Genomic DNA, 21084 nt, shown 5'->3' on the forward strand with positions numbered 1-21084 from the left:
AAATATCCCACGGAAATGAATGTTATCATAAATACATTTTTTTTTTATCAAGTCGTTTCTGAGAGCGTGACAAAAAAAAAACTTTTAATATGACGGCTGAAAGTGCCCAGAATATTGTCAAATAATTTTATATGAGTCTCGACGAATCAGTCAATAAGATTTTGATGTCGACTATGTTAAAAAGTTGCTGTCTCACGTAACTTACTAGAAAAAAGTGTGACTAATCCGTATTGTTCCCCTACTCTAAGTGACGAATAGAAGCAGGTGGTATTTAGCATTGGATGTGCATAGAGAATACGGAATGTATTGGTCGGAATAAACATACGCGCATAGCTGGGTTAAAGTAACTTTTATTTACGATCAGTTTTTACTAGAGGCGCAATAAATCTCTTTATAATACACAGAAATAACGCAGGTCGACTTCACGCGCTTCGCTCTCTGGGGTGTTTGGTGATAACCAAACCGGATTTCGCGATTAAGCGAACAAATCGCTTCGTCCGTGCACATTTATTTTTGAAATGGTAGGTAATTTATTCACTAAACGAGATCCGCGTACGTCGATCGAACGTACGATTGTGTTACGTCCCGGGTATTGGAGCAACGGGGGAGTTATTATATGCGAAATAGTTATGGAAATACCATGCGCGGCAAACGTTATAATCCACTTTTGTAGCTATTGATTAATAGCCGTTCAATTAGCATTATCTTGTAGATTATTTTAACAATATGTGTTAATATTTCCTGAAAGACAAACGAGCTAATTATAATTATCTCTATATTGAAAATGTCACTCTATTTTTAAAACAATATACGGATTTTAGATCGTTAATCTTGTAAATAAGTATAATTTGAGGATTTCGCATAATTTACCCGGGTTATTTAATGGTTGCTCCAAGTCTTGCCAATTATATCGCGTGTTATCGTCGAGTACGATTAACGGAACCGTTCTCGACACTTAGTGTGCGCTTTGGTTACCACCTGTTGACAGGAATGCACAAGCCAAATGTCAAAATAGATCGCATTCGGTTGAAAATTTGAATTTCGTTATGATTGAACTGTTTGCAGCGTTTGAGATTGTAAAAATCTGCAATCTGTTAATGTACTATTGAAAACTGCTCGCTGCTCGCTACAAAAGCAACGAATTTGAATATTTCAAGTAGTTCATTGAAAATTTGATTTAACTTCAGCCAGGTTAATTGAATTTCGGAAAGTCGTGCGTAACGTTCGATATTTGTTTTCTCGACATGATTCGTAATATAATAACATGTGTGAATATCGAAAAGCTCGAATATCGCGAGCTGCTGTTTTTCCTTTTCTTATTTTAAAATAAATCGGACATTTCTTTTTGCGCACCCCTGACCTACGGACTAAGTCTAAGGTAGTCTATAACACGAAAGAAGGACGAAGTTTTACTACCTCTACGTCGCTTTTTTTTATATGATCTTATTTTATGCAAGCGCAGCGTGCATCCGTGCACGTTGCCTGTTACATAAGATGTAGATAGACGTCGGAGCTAGTAAAACAAAATGACCTAAATAGCAGGGTCCTCAAATCGTTCCGCGCGACACGCATGCCGACACGAAGTGCCGTAAAACGCTCGATACGCATGAAATAAAAAATACGATCGCCCGATGTTTCTTACGTAAGCTCTTTAGCCGACCGACGGAATCGGATTGATTTGCTGACGAGGTATTTACGCACAACGCGGATTTGCTTTATCGTCGGCGCGAAAACGAGGTTTGAGAACGCCTGACCTAAGAAACGCAACACCGATTACGATTATCATAGTAAGTACGACGAGTCTTTTTTTTTTTACAAGAGAGTCACTAGAATATCGGAGAAGAGAAAAAGACCGAGAGACGAAGGGGTGCGAGCGATCGTACAATACACATCGTTTGGTATGAAAGTTTAACGAAGCGAGCGTTCGAAAGCTGCGGAAGAAAAATTATTCCGCGCGCGTAAAGGATTAAAGGAAAATTCTCTCTCGCGCGCGGCGTTCGCTCGAGGGAACTCGCCGCGGTGTATACGATTTCAATTGCAGACAGTAATGACTAGAATAAATGCAGCCCGGAAGTGGAGCGTCATCGATTCGCGGAGGCGCGACTCGGAGGAGCCCTCTCGGTGGATCAGCGAAATGCTACTGTCTATCCACTTCATTTATCTTGCGGCATGAATAAAGTTGCTAATCCGTACGCGGCTCACGCGTAACAAATAAAGATAACGGAAGAACAAAATGCAATAACGATACCTGGGCGAAGAATGCTTTTACGGTGCTCTCGAGCTGCACGAGTTTGTCCTCGTCGGTTGAAAGAGGGAAGGAAAAGTTCAATTGTAAAAACAAATCCGAGCGATCCATTCCGTAAAATAAAAAAAAATATTTTTTTGTTGTAAAAAATCTTGATGCCAGTACGCACGGATCCACGAGTAAAAGAATGATCTAAATCTGACTTAAATCTTTCTTTAAAATTCTTTTTAAAAGACTTGTTATTTATATTATTAATCAATTCTTAATTAAAGATTGAACCGTATTCTAGCCGAATTAATATAGAACACAAATAAACAATCTACTTAATGCACTACTTTGTGCCTATTATAAATGTATAGATAGGTACATTTACTTCAAATTAATTTTAAATGAAATCATTTCCGCCAGGAGCGATATTATCGCATCCGCTTCTACGGAACCGATACAAAATGAAGAGTAATTTAGCAACGCAGTTGCGAACTGCCAGTGGTGCAACTAGAAGGAGTGTGCAAAATTCCAAGTGCAAGGACTAAACGGTAGAATGTAAAATCGAATTTATCAACATCGATTAGCTACAATCGTATCTATAATCGTAATCTTTTTATTAATAAGGAACTTATACTATTTGCGCTTTGAAGGAAGTGCATATATCTATACTCTATAGGTTTACTTGGGGCGGGGGGGGGGGAGGAGAGGGGAGTAATTAATCGCTCGAATGCATTTAGTTACGCCACTGGCAACGGACGATTTTGAATTTCGGTGGTTCAAGCTCGAGGTAGAGACAAAGTGGAAGGATCGGAGTCGGGAGTGACATTATTACGAGTTGTATAGTAATCTCTCTGCATCAGCGATCGTGTCTGCGATCTACGCCTGTTCCGAGCGACGCCTTCGTCCAGGACCGCCAGCGTAGTTCGCCGCCGCGAGTCCCATCAAGTGTTTCGCCGACTGAGAACCGCTGAAGCCACGATTGAGACCCAGATCCAATCCTCGTTTGGTGCTGCGGACGTGTCGATTGGACGCTTATCACATTACTATTTGAAACGACCATCTTAGAAAGGGCCTTGCACCAAGAAACACTCGTTCCTCGAGAAACGTATAAAAAGGCAATCGGGCCGCGTCGGCGTAACTATATAAAAGCCAGACATCTGATCCTATCGCGGCTCTTATATCAATTGATTGGAACGAAGTCTCTTCTATATACGAATGTGTGTCGATGTAAAAAAGGACACGTACAGTAAAAATCCATTATCGACATTTTTAAAATAAAGACCCTTCCTAAAAATGAGTGGTCCATTTATAACTGGTGGAATTAAAGACAAATAGGAGAGCCACTGCAGTACGGAAGAAATACCAACGGAAAAATAATGTTCTGAATATAAAGCGCTCGAAGCATTTAGGGGATTTTCCTTTTGAAATGCTTTCTATTGTTCCAAAGTTTAATTTGAGATTCAACTTTTATGAATTAACTTTTTAATAAGCTTTCTTGGAAATCAATCGCACACTGAGAAAAAAAATTGTTAATCCCAAAAAATATTTAGTCCGATACGAGCAACTAAACATGTTAGTTAACTGAACATTAGTTGAATTAATTCTTCATTTAAAAAATTTAAAGGTTGACATATAATTGTTGAAGCAACTAAAATAAAATATCATAAAAGCCATATAAATACAATGGATAGGATATATATATATATATATATATATATATATATATATGAATAAAATTAATATTTCGGACATGCTGGACATTGATACATGTGCATAAATTATGCATTCTAACATTAAGATCATTGTAACGTCATCTTACTTTTCCAACTCAGGGCGGCTCATGATAGCGCGACTCATACGAGAGAGGAACTCTAGGAATTCGTCTCGATCTATGTCATCCTGCTGATCCCAATAATTTTCATGGCTGCGTGCGTGGGGTAAAATTGGAATTGATCGATTACTTTAGTCGCGAAAATCGCGCTCAGCAATAAGCATCGCATGACGACACAAAGAACGCGCGTGGAAAATATAATTTAACTGAGAACATGATCAAAACACGATCAAAACTTACAATCTCTGTAAAATCTATTTTGCTTTTACGAGGAAAAGACTCTGGAAGCTGAATGATACGCGAGCGATAAAAATATACGACTGACAAATATAATTTTGTGACGTATATAATTCAGGCGTCAATAGATACGTTGGCATGTAATTCGAAATTATCCTTCGCGATTGTCGGAAACGTCGTTCGGCGAGTCATTTCAGTTACCAGGAGTCCTTTCTATCGGTTGGCGTGTCGTCAAACGGGAACTAGGTTAAACTGTTCGACCAGATGCATATTTCTGCTTCTCATCCAATACTTTCATTTAATTGTAAATACGCGCTCGGAGCAATTGCGATTTGCATTGATTCTATGAGTATATTTAAAAATTAATTTCAGGCATCGTAAGTATTTGTTGAATATAACTAATCCAGGCAGCGACACGTAGCTAAAAGATTTACTGCTAGCGTTCATCAGCTTTTCCATCAATCGTGTTAAATCCATATTTTTATGTAATATAGAAGTCTTTGAAAAAAGAAAAAAGAAAAGCAGAAAACTCGCGAGCATTCATATGTGACTCGATAAACGGGATTTATTAATTCATTATTTAATTTAATATTAGTATTTAACATTAATTTATGATTATTATATTCTAAGAGTATTATTATTATATATGCTCTATTATTAGAATACTCGTAGATATATTTTTCTTCTTCTCTTTGATTTATCGTTCACCTATAGCTGATCAACTTATCAATTTGTAACTAATAAGATTTATATTACCTATGCGGTATTGCGTCGGCTGTGAGACTCGAAACTGCGACGATGACTACGAACGTCACTAGCGTGCACAAGACGGTCATCTTGGGCTGCATCTGAAGCAAATTAATCGTATAGTTATAATAATTGATTGTATAATTATAAATCGAGAGCTAATCATATAAGTATATAAATCATGAATGATATAATCTATGTCAAATAGACGAGATTCTTATCTAATTGTAAGATAATCTGGGCACGCGGCATAAAAATGAGAACAGCGATCATGCTTTTATATAAATATGAACGTAGCTATTCGGATCTCGTCTGGAGATTTGAATTTCTGCATTACAGGAATAGCGCTCGGGATTCCAGGCAGTCACATTTAGCGTTAAATTCGACGATAAATGAGCTTAAGACGCGGGAATACAAAGCGACGTGTTCACACGCATTCCCTTTGCAATACGTAATCCTGCGATATTCCCCGTTCCACTACTCTACTATCTCCATTATCGTTTAATGGCAATAATACGAAGATGTCGATGGATACGTTTCACCCATGCATATGGAGCGCGTCTGCGGGTCTTTAAGGAGCAGCAAGTCTCTCGGGAGAGAAAGGTTCTTGATTACGAACAACCTTACTGGTGCAACGGGTTGGACAAAATCTTGAAACACTCGCGCAATTTCATCTTCGTGGAAGTCTAATTTGACGGAGCAAAATTCAACCCAAGTACGAAACTTGCTCGAATACGCAACAATAATTGTGTTGGTTGGCGGAATGGTATATAAGGAAGATACTATTTTGGAAAAATACGTTTAGAGCTTTTAAAGTTTACATTTGAAGCTTCAATTAGTTGGCAACAATTGTATATTTTTAAATATTCTTTACGATAAGAAAAGAGAGAAAAAGAAAAAAAGAGAAGATAGAATAAAAAATAAGATAGGAAATATGCGGATGGGGAATACACAAGAAAACTTTAAATACATTTTATCAAGACAGTATGCTTGTGCCTGTTGGCTGCTCAGCTACCATTTGATTTGTTAGTTTAGGACAACTTCTTTTATAAACATGCAACGTGACTTTGCTGATCTCACATCGCCAGACACAAGTCGTAAGGATAAGAAAAAGCTGTATAAGAAAAACAATGTTTACTAAAAAGATGCTAATTCGCTCATATGTTTTCGAAGGCAAAATTCCCAGACACTTTTTTAAAATATTGTATCGCGTCGCGATAAACGCAGCAAGTGATCGTTGATTAAGCGACGGTTGATTTATCTATTTACATTTATCATATTTTAGTCGAGCAATGTGAATATTGTTCCCGAAACCACCGTGGGCGGTCAGTATCTTTTCAAGTATCTCTCAAGACACGGAAAGTTCGTTGAATGAAACGCCGGGTAAGGTGGGAAGGAGGACGAGATCGCGGCGGTGGTTGAAGGCGTGAAAGATGAAACAATGGCCTCTCCGGAATATGGAGAAAAGTTGGCGCGTTCTCGGCTAACAAACTATTCAACTCGCGATTCGCGACCCACGAAGAACGTCCCGCCGTCATCCGATGGTAATGCATATGCAGGGTAGAGGCAGCTTTCTGCAGAGTTAATAGCGCACCCACATAGCAGTAACGTTGCAATCGAGGATTTAGAACTAACGTATGGTCCCTAAATGGAACGATCTCTATTCCAATGACGCGGAATACCTATAATAAAATTCCACGCTCTATTAATAATCCTATCAAGAGATGCACTAGCAATGAGAACCTTAGACGACATAATTAGGATGGAATTAAGATAAAAGCTAGCATTTAGTCTGGAAATTAAAAATAACGTAAGTAGAACGTTATTTTTAGTTTCGAGACTAAATAATATCGATGAGCAGATCTGCGCGATATACATCTTCAAATGCGCTACGGAACGACGCGACATTTAGAAACTCTAGCTGTGGTCGAAGTTCTTATTTTACCCCCTTTTATTCTCTTTATCTCTACGAATTTCGCTTATTTTTCTCTCGCTCCCTCTCTTTGGTATTTATTCAATCAGCATTTTATTGCGGTATAATCACAACTCGCTTTGAATAGTGCCATGTAGTATGGGTAGATAATTGGATTCGCCGTTCGCGAATAATTGATGGCTACAGACTGATATTCCATACCCACGTATTTATTTTCGCCCGTGAAAGACGACGCGTTTATGCTTTTGTGTTATGGAACGCTATTTCTCTCTTTTACAGCGTACCAAATTCGAGTTACTATATGACACGTATAATCAATGCGCGAGAAATAGCTTCGCACTGTTTTGTTATTATAAATGCACAAAGCGTTTGTTAAAAATTTGATGAGTATTCCTATTTATTAAATTCGTATCTTTCGTAAATTGTGTCCGTACACACATACACACACATATGGAGAACTAAAAAAGCACTACTCTTGTTAATCTGCATTATGGTTGATCGCAGACAAAATAAATCTTCATATTTCTCAAGTTATACGATTTCTCAAGTCATTCCTCCGCTCGTAATGTTCACTAAATGGATCATTTCCACACTTTAACTGCATACTTATAACATTGAAGGGAAACAGAAGACAGAAAGACGCACTGTACAGAGTTAACGTCCCGAGAACACTTAAAGTTTGCGTTTAATTTTCCCCGGTTGCCATTAATGCGGATTAGACGACTCTGGCGCCGTCGTCTTCGCTTTACTGTATACCCGGGAGAAGCCGCGAGCTATAAATCTACGTAATTTCATCGAATTTATCGTCCCCGGCTTACTTAGGCGTAACCATGCGCCGAACGAGGTGGGTGAGATAAATCAAATCATATCTATCTAAAAAAGAAGCCACGTGACAACGTAAGGGTATGCTAAGTATATCGTGCGGTTAATGTCGTTAGTTCCCGATGTAAAAATTCATTTTCCTAGAAAACACGTTTCCGATAATTGTTCCCGGTAGTGCCGTCGTAACCGCGAGGCGAATCTAATAACGCGATAATCGAGTTTCGATCCAGAAACTGTACTTGTGTCGATCGTTCAGTGTTGCGATCCCGTCGGTTTTTTCCTACCATCGTCCTTACGCGCTGAAGGGCTTTTATTTTTGTTTGTCTACGAAGCGAAGTGGTCGCACTTTGCCGAAAAATATTTGCCCACCATTAGGAATAATGCAAATCAATCTTATGATGTATAAATATCATAACATTATTTAGAAGATGGGTTTCTATACCAATTTGAAAATTATCGATATTTCTTAGCTAAAATTTAGTCTGTCATTTTTTTTGTATTTCTTATTGATTTTTTTATTCGTATCAATCTTATGATGTATAAATATCATAACATTATTTAGAAGATGGGTTTCTATACCAATTTGAAAATTATCGATATTTCTTAGCTAAAATTTAGTCTGTCATTTTTTTTGTATTTCTTATTGATTTTTTTATTCGTATCAATATTGTTTGGTATTGTTGCGTTTATGTCAAAATTAAAAACATCGGCGGTCTCATTACGATAGGATACAGAAGACAGGAAAAACATTATTTCTAAAGTAACGAGGCGATAACAAAAGAAAAAGAGTCAATTTTGATTCCGCGATACGCGACCGACTGCACAATTGTAACACGATTCAGTCTTCTCACCTTTTAGTTCGTTTTTTCGCGTCCATTTCGTTATTAAATGCTCATTTCTCTGTAATGAAATATATGCCGCGATCGAACGAACGAGTTCTACACTTCGCTCTCGGCAATAACATTGCAGTATTATTCTATCCACTTCCTAAATCGATTCGATCGCGGCAGCGATCGTTTTAGTTCCCGAGCGATGTCGTCAACATCGATAGTTAACGATTCCTTCTTTATTACTCGTATAATATGCGTGATATCGTGGCGGATGACAAAATCCGCCCCCGGATGATGATAAAAGCCACGCATGATTAAATCCGAATGAACGATCGCTTATCACAAACGCTATTTCGAGCGATATTTACGGAATTTTGGACGATATCGGGCAGTTTCGGTTGAGCACGTGAAAGTTAACGCGTAGCTATTTCGGAACTTCATCTCGTATGATTAGGTTTATAAATAGAATAGTCTTTTGTAATACACACATCTCTGTCTTTTGTCGTTTAATTATCCTATATCTGCAAGTCGAACGTATTTTTACATTTTTAAGAATTATATGCAAATTATTTCTATTTACTTTATACAATTTATCATCGGTATTATAGAATATATTTTTAAGAAAAAGAAAAAAGAAAATTTTGAATTGCTTATCATATCAAATATGAATTTGCGAAACCTATGTGATATTTCTTTCATATTATTTACTTAATTTCGCTTCAACAGTTCTATTTGACTTAAGGCTAAAACTATGGGAAAAGTCACGGCGTTAGGAATTTCGAGACGGAAACTTTCGCCGACGTACGTGTCAGTTACGTCTTTTTCATGAAATGTTTCCATACACGCGATAAAGTGGCAACTAATGCAACCGGTGAGGCCGATTCTGCAATACATTGTCCGTTGTCGCAACTTCGCCGACATTGTAGATGCATTTAATGCGCTCTGCAGTTATCGCGACGGTGTATCGTGCACGCGTGCATTTACCCTGTACTCGCATACTGGAATGCAAAAATAAAACAGACGCGATTTGCGAGACAATAGAATGACGCACAATAATGAAAACCCGTCGTCACCGACGGGCACAGTTAATCTTGCAAGAATTGAGCAAAAACATTATCGCGAGCCAATACGGCGCAGATTGCGCTGTTTGATCAGCTCGTGTAGAGTCCCTCTAATCAGAGTCTGACCAATTTGCAGTTCTGGCAAAATTCTGCGAGAGAGAAAGAAATATACACCTATATATTGTAAAATTAACCGGACAACTTCAACGTCTCGAATTAACTGGACTACCAACGACCACTAATTAATAAAAATTCGATCTGATTAGAGGGACTCTAAGCTGACGTTGAAGAATTACATTTTGGAGCGCGTTCCTCGACATTATTTACTCTTAAATAGAATATCTCAGGGATTATCCTTTTTTCTTCTTGTTTACACACGTAGAACAACGTGATCCTGTAGAACTTTCATATTTCACTTTTACACGCTAAAAAGTTATGAAATTATTTTGTTACTCCAATATTCTTTATGTATACACTCGTGATGAATTGTCAGACCAGAAAAATAGAGCCTAGTGTTGAGGAATTCTGTTTAACATCACTACAAACAAACACGATAATTCCCGGTGTAAGAGGAACATACAGATAGGTTTCGAGCGAGTAAATATGGCTCTGTCGGCGACGAGCTCGATCGACAAATCGATTCAGGGTGGTCATATACTTTCCGATAGAGTAAAACGCAAACCTACAGTAATGCTGGTGCATTATGCCTTATTCCAATCGTATTAATATTTCGTAGTCATATTTCGTATTAATACTTCAATTTGTATTAATAACCTTATGCCATAAAAATAATTACGACGTAGTAATATGAATAAACGCGACTTAATGAACCAATCGTTGATGGCTCGCGACTGTATTAATAAGTGAATAATATTGCTCTATATATGTATACAATGCATATTAAGCACGCATTTAACCTTTCTATCGTGCTGCGATATAATCATTGGCGCAAAACGAACGACCGTTGTATTTTAAAGATTCAAACCAATCCAACAAATATATACGAATTAACGACCTAATAAAATAGTAATCAAATTAAATGCCTGCGCGTTGTTATTATTGATTGTGCAGCCATATTGGCATTTCTCTCGTGGATGTGGGAGTCCAGTAACAGTAGCTGAATAACGAACCTCATTAGCATAACCGTTCTCGCGAAACAGCGATGAATGAACATACACGGTGTCTTATCACACATCCTTGGCTTTCGTTGTACGATGATAAAGTTAATTTTTTCAAAAAAGTCAGACATTTCTTTTCAATATATAAATTTTCTTAAAATTGACGTTAGATTCGGTTATTGAATCACTGGAATTGAAGAAATTCTTACAATAGACCCTCTATACAAATCTGCGCGTTACCGCACGATAGGTGATGCATCGTGTGACACGTCATTCGTTCATTCGCGTACGTCACACCGGGAAAATTAAATTCTCGGCGCAAGTATTCGCAGATTATAAGAATGGACGGATGAGACCGGATGAGATGTGGACCTTGCCTTTCTTCAGGCTCCTCCAATAACGAGTTTAGCGCGGTTTTACGAGCGGCTAGGCGGTCAATACACGACTACGCGAACGGGCAATGCGTTGGATGCCCTTATGAGAATATCTGTTTGATCGGAGACGTCATCTTGTGCGGCTGGAAAAAGCCGAGAGAAGCTTTTTGTAACGTCTTGATGTCTCATTCCAGCCTTTATAGCTTATCTCGATTTTATGGGATTATCTTCGTTAATGAGGTCTTGACTCTGGCATATATTTATATTGTCTTTTTTCTCCTCGACGCTAATACGTGGAATTTAGAGGATACGTCGGATTTACGAGTAACGTGAACCGTTAAAAAATTCATACCTCGTAACATGCGTTTAAGGTTGAGAGTCTTGGTACACACGAACACACGTTATCTCTTGCTCTTTGAGATTGACGGCCCGAGACCGCGAATTAGAATTCTGTGGACTTACACGACGCTCTGTGATGTTCGGCATGTTGTACGCAGTTGCGTTTCGGACGCACTAATGTGATAACGAGAATTTATTGCCGAGTGGCCCTAGCCCTAACGCTTTAATAATAATAATCAGACGGTCCGCCAACGTGATATGTGTATATGATTTTATATGTGTCTGGCTAGCTAGGAGCTGAATAGGAGAATCGGTACAGCTGTAGCAATTTTCGTAAATAATAGATCAGCTTCTCCAAAAACCACCGTCTGAATTAATAAAATATTGACGTGGGGGAGTTATTTTATCTAGACCGACATAGACGCGTCATTTTCATCACTCTCACTCTTTTTCTGTATGATATAAGAATTTTCCAAGTCATTCCGACAAAAAGGTTCATGATTTCGCAAAAAGTTTCTTTATCTAAAGATATGTCCCGCACTCAGACATGAATCACCGTTTCCATTACCACTATATCGTCCGTTCGAATTAATGACCGCACATTTTTAATATCTAAAACCGCGCAATATTAGACCCGTTTCTAGCCTGTCAGAATTAAAAGTTATGAAGCAATTTATGTTACAGTTGAAATTAAAATCAATCATTATAAATGATTCATGTCACAGATAAATGATATAACATAATATTAAAATTTCGTTAATTTTTTAAGATTCTTTAAATAAAATGGATAGGAATAACATCTTTTTCGTAAAGTTGGTCGTGTGCAAATTATTTAATCCTAATCTGCGCTTAGAACATTCAATGTTTTAACTCTTCTCGAAAGTTTGTCGGACTTTAATGGAAAACTGAATAAAATAATTGAATAACATTGCAGTTGTAATTAAGAGCTGTACTATATTTATCCCTTTCGTTCGTTTGCCCTTAAGATTCACAATACTGATTATATTCAGTGAGATTGTTACAAAGTACAATCCATCGATGGCCATGTTAACGACAATACATGTTGCCTTGAACTTTGAATTTTGACGTATCTTATCTGTCAATAAGAAGACATTACTAAACTTCGTAATTCGAAATATTGACATTTGACTTCTCATCGTTACGATATCCACGCGGAAGTAACTTCCTGTTCGATATACGATTTACGCGACGGTACATGAATCTTAAGAATGCTTGACTTCGTGCTCCACTTAGGGAGGCAAACTTAGGAAACGCTTGACGATCCAGTGCACGTCCGACAACTAAGTACTGTTTTTCTTCTCAAGAATCGCAAATATTATTTTAAAAAATTTACGTAGCTAGCTCGGAGATCTCTTTTTGACCTTTTCGGTGCATGTCCCGTTATTTTCGATCTTTTACGATATTTGCATTTGCGTTTGAAAGGATATTATTTTGAGAAAAAGTTAAAATGTGCGAGGTATATAGAGAGAACACTTGACTAAAATAAGTTACTCCGCTATTTTAAAAAGAGGGATTAAGGATTTTTGAAGAGTATAATATACTATTTTATACATTAAATATTTCAAGAAAAGGAGGAGAAGAAAAAGAGAGAGAGAGAGAGAGAGAGAGAGTGCATGGCGACAAAAATTCTTCGAAGGATTATGGAATTAAAAAAAGATGTCGAACGTACTTGCTAACATGGGACCGTAATGCATTTTGCGCACACATGCGGGGACGAAATTCCACAACGTACTGGAATTTCGACAACCCTTCGCTTTGCTAGTGTCGCGGGTGAAGCGCCTTTGTTTCGGGAAAGTCCTTTTTCGCTCGTCGCTCGTCATTGCTGTCATTGTTATCGTAGTTTTGTCTATCCGCAGTTTCGGTCGCTTTGAGAATCTCGCACGGCACGAACGATGAACATGTCCGACACGATACGGATTCGCTATAAAATTTTACCGCACGTACGAACTCAATAAAAAAGCGAATCATATAAAAGCGAAGACGAAACTTTCCAGACATTTTTCGACATTTTATTTAAAGCGCAACAGTAAAACGTTATTTTAAACTCGTTAAGCTAAAAAAATGGATTACTGGCTTCTCTTTTAAATGGCTCTTTTGAATATTACGTTTTATCTTAAAATACTCTGTAGGATTTGTTTTAATCACTTTCTAATTAGACATAAAATAACTCCACGACAGATATCAACAGAGGGAAGGAATTAACGAGATGCGGGCGCATGGCTTAATAGAACTCTCATCGCGTGTATCCTCTCGGAATGATGTATCGTTCCCTTGACATTTATATATATTAGTCGTCGTTTGTACATGGCACTTGATCGAAATTCACTGCAGAGAACATCCATCGTGCGCAAATTAAATTAATTCATCATAAAAGTTAATCCAAGAAAGCTTCTGCAGCTGATTAAACAATCCTCGTTTTATGATGACGACGACTTTTAAGAGATCGACGTAAGAATTATGCCGCCTCAATGCTCAAGGCTAAAATTACCATTGGTGATGACTGAACTATATAAAAAAAATCATATATTTTCAATTATGATCGAATCGATGAATTATCGAAATGTTAACAAGATGCCGAATATTTATTCTTTTATAATAAGTAATTAATTAAATACAAGCCTTAAATTATTCCTATCTACGCATAAGATAAATTTGCTGCATAATGACCGAAGTGATAACGCTATTACGTCACGATAAAGCTAAAGCTTGCATGAGAAAATTACCATTCTCGCTGTAATCTTGTGGTGATCTAACTTTAAGCGCCCAAGGGATTTGGCATACTGAATACACATACAGCGCGCACAGCTGTTGTGCACCTAAACCCGAGTATGGTGCGCATATACCGTGATAGGTACACAATTTTACGGGTTTTATAACAAAATTGCGAGCTCTTGGACCCGCCCGTTGGATCGGTCCCACCGGACCTGTTGGCGCTCTGTTAGATGTACTAACGACTTTTTAAGTAAATATTATAGGATTTATTTTAGGATCAGTACAGATTTGAAAATAAATAAATGTACAAAGTGCACTTTCGTCATGTAACTGTATACAGGAAACGAATGCATTTTATACCGGAACAAATTGTTTTCGAAATCTTATTTTTTATGTTTACATTTATCATAAATATCATAATTTTATTTTATTTCTACCTTATGTTAAGTAAAGAGCAGCTTCTAAAAAATTAAGCAGTAATTGTATATATCTTATTTTGCAAGCAACTATATCCGTATCACGTTTTTAATACATTATACATGAGATGGTGCACAGTCCTTGTATGAAAAATCCTATTGAAATCTTCTCACACACAGGAATGTAATAAAACTCACTTATTCGCTTCGCCGTTTTTGTCTAAAATATTGCTGCATCGTGTAGCTTAGTCGTATAGCTTAGGAGATATTTTCCACGTTCATAACATCGCGTTTTAGCTTTTAATTAATTAATCTAGAATTATAAACCCACAGTTTGTGAAACGGTTGATAGTGTCACAGAACATGCTTTCCGCATATTCAATCGTACTTAATTATCCAATTTCCTTTCCGCGGCGTAACTACGATAACACGCAATTTCAAACACTTCCGTAATCATTACCGCCAGTTGCATATTATTTTATTAACACCAATAAACAAGACTCTATCTAAAGTTGTTTATCATATTTGAAGAGTGATTTTTACTTAAAAAAAAAAAACGATCCCACTTTTCGATGTCACGTGTTTGTGTATTAATTATGAAATGTGTCAAAAATTAAATACTTATCTATCACATTTCTGCTTTGCAATAATAGAATAACTCGTTCATATTACCTGTTTATTAACGATACTTTCGTGTCATTGTGTTTTGCAAACAAGGAATATTAACAATTTTATCAAAGCAATTAATTCGTTTCTCTATATTTAATTGCAATTTCTATGTGCATCGACATATGGTCGGTTGTTTTTTTTTATAGAAATAAAATAAAGTAATGTTAAAATCAATGAATTTCTCGAGTATAGTTATCCGTATAGAAATAAACTAGATGCGCCTGTACCGCCATTTTTCACGATACGCGTAAGCCTCGGCTTTCACTGCTCCGACCTCTATTATTAAGAGGCTGCCGTATCTTTTCGATCAAGAAGACAAACTGGCCTCCGTGTTTACTTTATGGAAACAATATCTCGATGATGTTTTTCTTAGGAGAGCGACATTTTGGCAATTTCAATTCTTATGTTCGCCTTGTTCCCAAAAACTCTCGTCACACATTTCGATGCTTCACGGCATTACGTCATGTTACACGGAATATTCATTTTATGGGGATAATCTCATTTTACTTTCTAAGAAGAGATGGTCACGGAATATAAATTTTTTCATTAACTGCAATGAAAAATTTTCAGATTTTAACTCGAAAATTAGTTACAGAGATATGAAAATATCGCGGGCATATTTAATACATACAATTTAGAAGAGAAATTACGTTTAGAGTAAAAAATACATAAACAAAGGAAAAGTGCACCCTGGGTAACCCTGATAAACGACCGAGCACGACGATTGCGGGAGAAACGTCGCCGCCGTTAGATCGGTTATGTATCGTACGTTCTTACCCGGTGCTCGTACCCGCTCGCGCTAATATTAAAAGCTACTACTTTTCAGCCCGCTGGAATTTCTACGATCTCGCTGCAATAAAAAAAGCGACCGAGTTTACCTATAAATCAATGATACTCCGCCCCAAGTGGCTCGCGCTCCAAACGCTTAGTTCCCGTGAGAATTTTCGTTGCGGCGGAAAATCAGTTTGCCTGTATTTGACTGCAAAAATGATTAAAGAGGTCGGTTAAATGTAAATCGGAATAAAATCACGCGGAAAAGACTAAAAATTGCGTCCCTCTTCTGAAAGTTTAATTATTATTGGATATAAAAATAAAGTGAACTTAAAAATAATATCGACATTTTTAAAAATTACTGTTATCATTATTACTTAATAAGTTTATGCATCTCTGATGCCATTTCATTTTACGTTTTCATTTACGGTTGATTCATCCAATAATTGATTATTGCCTTTTGTTGCATTCTATTTTATTAACGAATTCATTATAGTTTTCTTTATCCTCTAAAATCAAATAAAAATGTATTCAGCTATATTATACAGAAAAAATAATTGTAATCAAAATCATATCCAAAACAGATATCGCCGTGAGCTTTTTATCGATTCTATACAATTCGTTGATAATATTTTCCCAAAGTTTCTCGTGTAAAGTACATCTCATAATGCGGAAAAGCGCGGCGCGGAAAATTAAATTAACGTATTTTGAAAATCAACGCGATAATACACTCCACGACACTTATTCTATTCGCATGAGCGCGTTTAAAATTGCGTAAATTCTGGAACGAATATAAAATATACATCCTCTACCTGCGTATATGCACGGACACCGAGCGTTAATACTTTAAACAGTTTACCACAGCGAGAGATGTATATCAGGTTCGTAGACGAGATATACCCTCTCGCGGCTTTCATATCGTTGAGCGTGAAAGTTAAAATGTGTTCCGGTGTACAGGTAGAACTCGCTACCATCAAGAGTCCATTCATACGAAACTCGCAGACGTATCATCGCAAAATGACATTACTCGCCACGTCCCGTCGAGCGTTTTGTGCGCAGAGCGCAATTTGCTTCCCGTCGGGTTTATACAAATGCCGTTATTCCAAAAGAGCATCATCTCATTTAAACCTAGGTTAAACCTAAGTTAATTACACTAGTTCCTATTCCTAGGAATAGAGACTAGTGTAATTATCTGCATCATTGTATAATTTACCGATCGTAAGCAAATTTAACAATATTAAAGATTAAAGTTTCATTTATCATTTCTATTTTGGGTTGTTAATTTTATTTCCTCGTTGTTACTGTTATTCACAATTAAAATATTTAATGGTTTGTACTTTTAATAAGCTCGAGTAATAATTTTTAAATAAAACGAGAGAAACGTCGTATAATTTTGTTTTATCTCAAACCTCTCTCTCTCTCCCTCCCTCTCGTTTTAAAACAACGTTATTATTAAAATTGCAAGTTATTAGGGTCGTGAGAAAGAATATTTCCTGTGAATCGTAAAAAGGTGTATCCTAATTTTATTTGTAGAAAGTAATTAATTGCGTCTAAGCTTTTTATTTCTGGCTTAGTTAAATGTCAGCAAAAGCGCGCTCAGACAACATTGCTTTTTTATCGCTAATCCTGGAGCCAATCCTTTCGCCCAACAATTTCCTGCCGGCGCGGCGTGGCGCCGTAACACTCCGAGTGCGCCGCTGACCATCGTCGTTAATCGTTTCGTAAATACGGCGAATACGTCTCTATCTAAAGTCAATCGTAAAATATTTACTCACATCGCCGCGCGCGAACCATTGTGCGCAAATATTTGACCATCGATTATAACAGCTACCGCAGCAAAATTTGGCTTTTTAAATTTCGTCTCCCCGATGGGAGGCTCAACACGTTTCTGACTATTTTATTGCTTTTGTTATTTTAGAATTTAGTCAACGGCCACATCATTCGCATTTCGATTTACGTGGGAAATTATAAGAAATAAGACAAAAAACAACCTTGATTTTGCAAATAATTATTATAAATTAACATAACCGTATCTTGTTAATTTAAAGATAACATAGAAGCTAATTTAAAGATAACGTAGAAAGATTTTCCTCTCGTTCATAATTAATATCCAGATCTAAAAACAACTATTCATAAATTTTTTAGGTATATATTCCTGTATAGAAAATCTCATAAAATTTAGATTTTCCTCGTGATAAATAAAGGTTACAGAAATGCAAAAGTATGAAATGCGTTATTATTATAGTTAATTAATTTGTCTCAAATGCCAAACTTTCAGAAAGCAAAATGCCACAATTCTTTGTCCTTTTTTTCATTACACTGATGAAATGACTTCCCGATTGGCGGAACATTAATGCTTTTTGTGGTATCGCAAAGTCGTAAAAAGTTTCAGTAAAGTTTCAGACGAAGCCGTATACCCCTAAAGGTGCATGCCAACAGGCTTTTACTACTTATACGGAAATATGCGTTCTCGGGTCGCGAATTTGTTTTACATTTATAAAATTAAATTTCCAAATTATTTTGAGTAATTTTCTAAATTATTCGTCGGTAAATTACTTGTTAAGAAGCTTTTCAGCGACGTTTTTAAACTAATAATGTAATTATGCAGTTCAAACTGATTAGTCGGTCTTATTAATCGATCGTGCCAATTGAAGAGGAAATTACGAGGATACGCATCGCGGAGCAACCCTGCTACGCATGTAATTTCGCGCTTCGCGATAATGTCCGGGGGCTGTAATTAGATATTAATCGATTGCAAATTATCATAATGCGCTCGCTGCGGTTTTGCGTTTTGTGTTTCGAAATACACGTCGATTTTTTTGTCTACTGGCAATAGCGTTGCGGAATCACGATTGGTTATTGCGGTGCAGGTGTCTCATTAGGTGCTTTATCTGTCAACAATTGATCCTTTTGTTGCTACGCGTGTTACGTGCCCTCTCGACCGCGATCGCGCTTCGCTATACACGGATGTGGAATGAACATTATGGGCATGGTAACGATGGATATTTTGCCGCAAAAATGCGCAGCGATATCCATCCAGGTAAAATTTTATTCGTTAATGCAAAGGTGCTTTAATATATCCTGTATCAATTTTGTAACAAGAATTTTCTCCATGAATTTAAAATCGCTTCTTTCTTTGAAAAATTTCGAGGAAGGTCTTGACAAAGATGTAATAATGACTTAAAAAGTCATTATAAATTTTCTCGTATTTCGCATCAAGAGACAATAAAATTTCTCAACGATGAAATTTTATATTTCCCCGAAGGGGAGAAAATCCTTTTAATTTTCAAGAGCAAACAACGAGTTTTTATTATTTAATTATATCACAGTCCCTAAAAGCTCTTCGATGGATGTATTCGACAGGATATTCAGTATTTGATTAGAATGAAGCCTTCTCTTTCCGCACTGTCTCGTTTCACCTGTTCGAGGAGCCCGAGAGCTTTTAAACAAATGTAATTTCGGCGGATTTATGAGGCCGACTTTGTGGAGTTTCGTGAGAACCATTTTTACGGTATTTGTTTAACCTAAATCACTTCTTAGCGAAGTTTTTATCTTGGCTTTCATTTTGTCACCTGCGTATTATCCGGTAATCTCACGGATAAAAGCAGTAATCGATGGATTCTTTTTTTTCTACTTCCGCGAAATATATTTTTTTATCCACGAGAAGAGATTTTTCGAGGAAGCTATATCACTAATAAAAAAAATGTAAATACGTAATATTCCTTCATAGATTAACAGAAAGACAATGCAAAATCTTGTTTAATATTTAATTGATATATCTTCTTAATTTTCTTAATACGTATCAATCGGTATTTGAAACAATCTACATGACAATTTAATTATTCTGTGTTTTTATAAAATATTCCCCTTTATTTCAATGAAACTTTATGTAAAGCCTGAATTTCTTAAGAAATTTTTGTGTTAATTTTTTCTCCACGTAATATCAAATAAAGTTGACTTAGTTTCAACTTCCCAAGTAATATAGTCGCGAATTATCCTATTTATATATACAGAACGAACAGAGACTCTCCAAATATCCTCAATAACTTCTACGGTTGACAAACTGTGCGGGAAGTTACTGCTGTACGACGTAACGTAGGGTCTTACTACTGTCTGTGAAAATACAGGGTCTTACTACTGGGAGACATAGCGCGCTAAAATTTATTATTGGATAATATAACGAGCGCGGAGTTATTTCTCCAACTGTAAGGGTATGCGGGATTATGCGTGCAACTTATCATGCGATTTGAAGGATTGCTGTTGCTAACACCGCGTTGTTGCAGCAGAACTTTGTATCTTTAACTATTTCAGGAACTCTCTTTCTCTATCTAAATCTTTGCACAATCATAAAACAAACTTAAAATTAAAAAGGGGATGATTCTATCATTCACTTATTTATTATTTCGTATTTTATATTTCTATATCTTTTAAAAAGAAAGATATAAATTCAGAAGCTACTTAACTTTTGGTTTATAATATCGAAATTATTGACACTTCAATATTTCCGCTACGGAAAACTTTACTCTTTCTCCAAAGTACACGACAAAAACTGCTGATAACACTTGCGGGACGTTTCTTGAAACGCCGAGAAAATAATCATGCGAATAAGGGAAAAATTGATACAGTTAGAAATGAGCACGTACCTTGACGCTGATGGTGGTCGGGTAGCTGACAAAAGCGGGCCTGCCGAATATCTGCGGAGATGGTGGTGTGTCGTCCAGCGACGGTTGATACGGCTCTGCGAAGGCGAACCGTCCGCCGCGCGTTTATATAAGCCCGCGCGACTTTGCGACTCTCGCACCCCCTTACACCCCATCGCACGTCCCCCACCCCCGGGACGGTTGGTTCCCACCCCGTCGTCGATTCACCGCCAAAGCATTCTCGTCCAATCAAACGTACCCGTGTACCTCGGTCACGGCGTTCCCTCCATGCTTCTGTCCCCGGCGACGACGACGCGGCCACCCACGTTC

At 37.1% G+C, this 21084-nt stretch overlaps 2 protein-coding genes across 2 annotated transcripts in view; one reads left to right on the forward strand and one right to left on the reverse strand.

Moving 5' to 3' along the window:
* Window positions 1-21084, forward strand: part of LOC139821333 (uncharacterized) — an 85400-nt gene that overhangs the window by 4610 nt on the left and 59706 nt on the right. The window lies entirely within an intron of this gene.
* On the reverse strand, window positions 335-20945 carry Dh31 (diuretic hormone class 2). Its single transcript, XM_071792311.1, is given in 5 exon segments — window positions 335-3242; window positions 4053-4157; window positions 5058-5149; window positions 20758-20822; window positions 20825-20945. Coding segments are annotated over 5 exon segments (501 nt in total). The 5' UTR covers window positions 20931-20945; the 3' UTR covers window positions 335-3109.

The sequence above is a fragment of the Temnothorax longispinosus genome, chromosome 11 (assembly GCF_030848805.1).
Source record: "Temnothorax longispinosus isolate EJ_2023e chromosome 11, Tlon_JGU_v1, whole genome shotgun sequence".
Classification (NCBI taxonomy): Eukaryota; Metazoa; Arthropoda; class Insecta; order Hymenoptera; family Formicidae; genus Temnothorax; species Temnothorax longispinosus.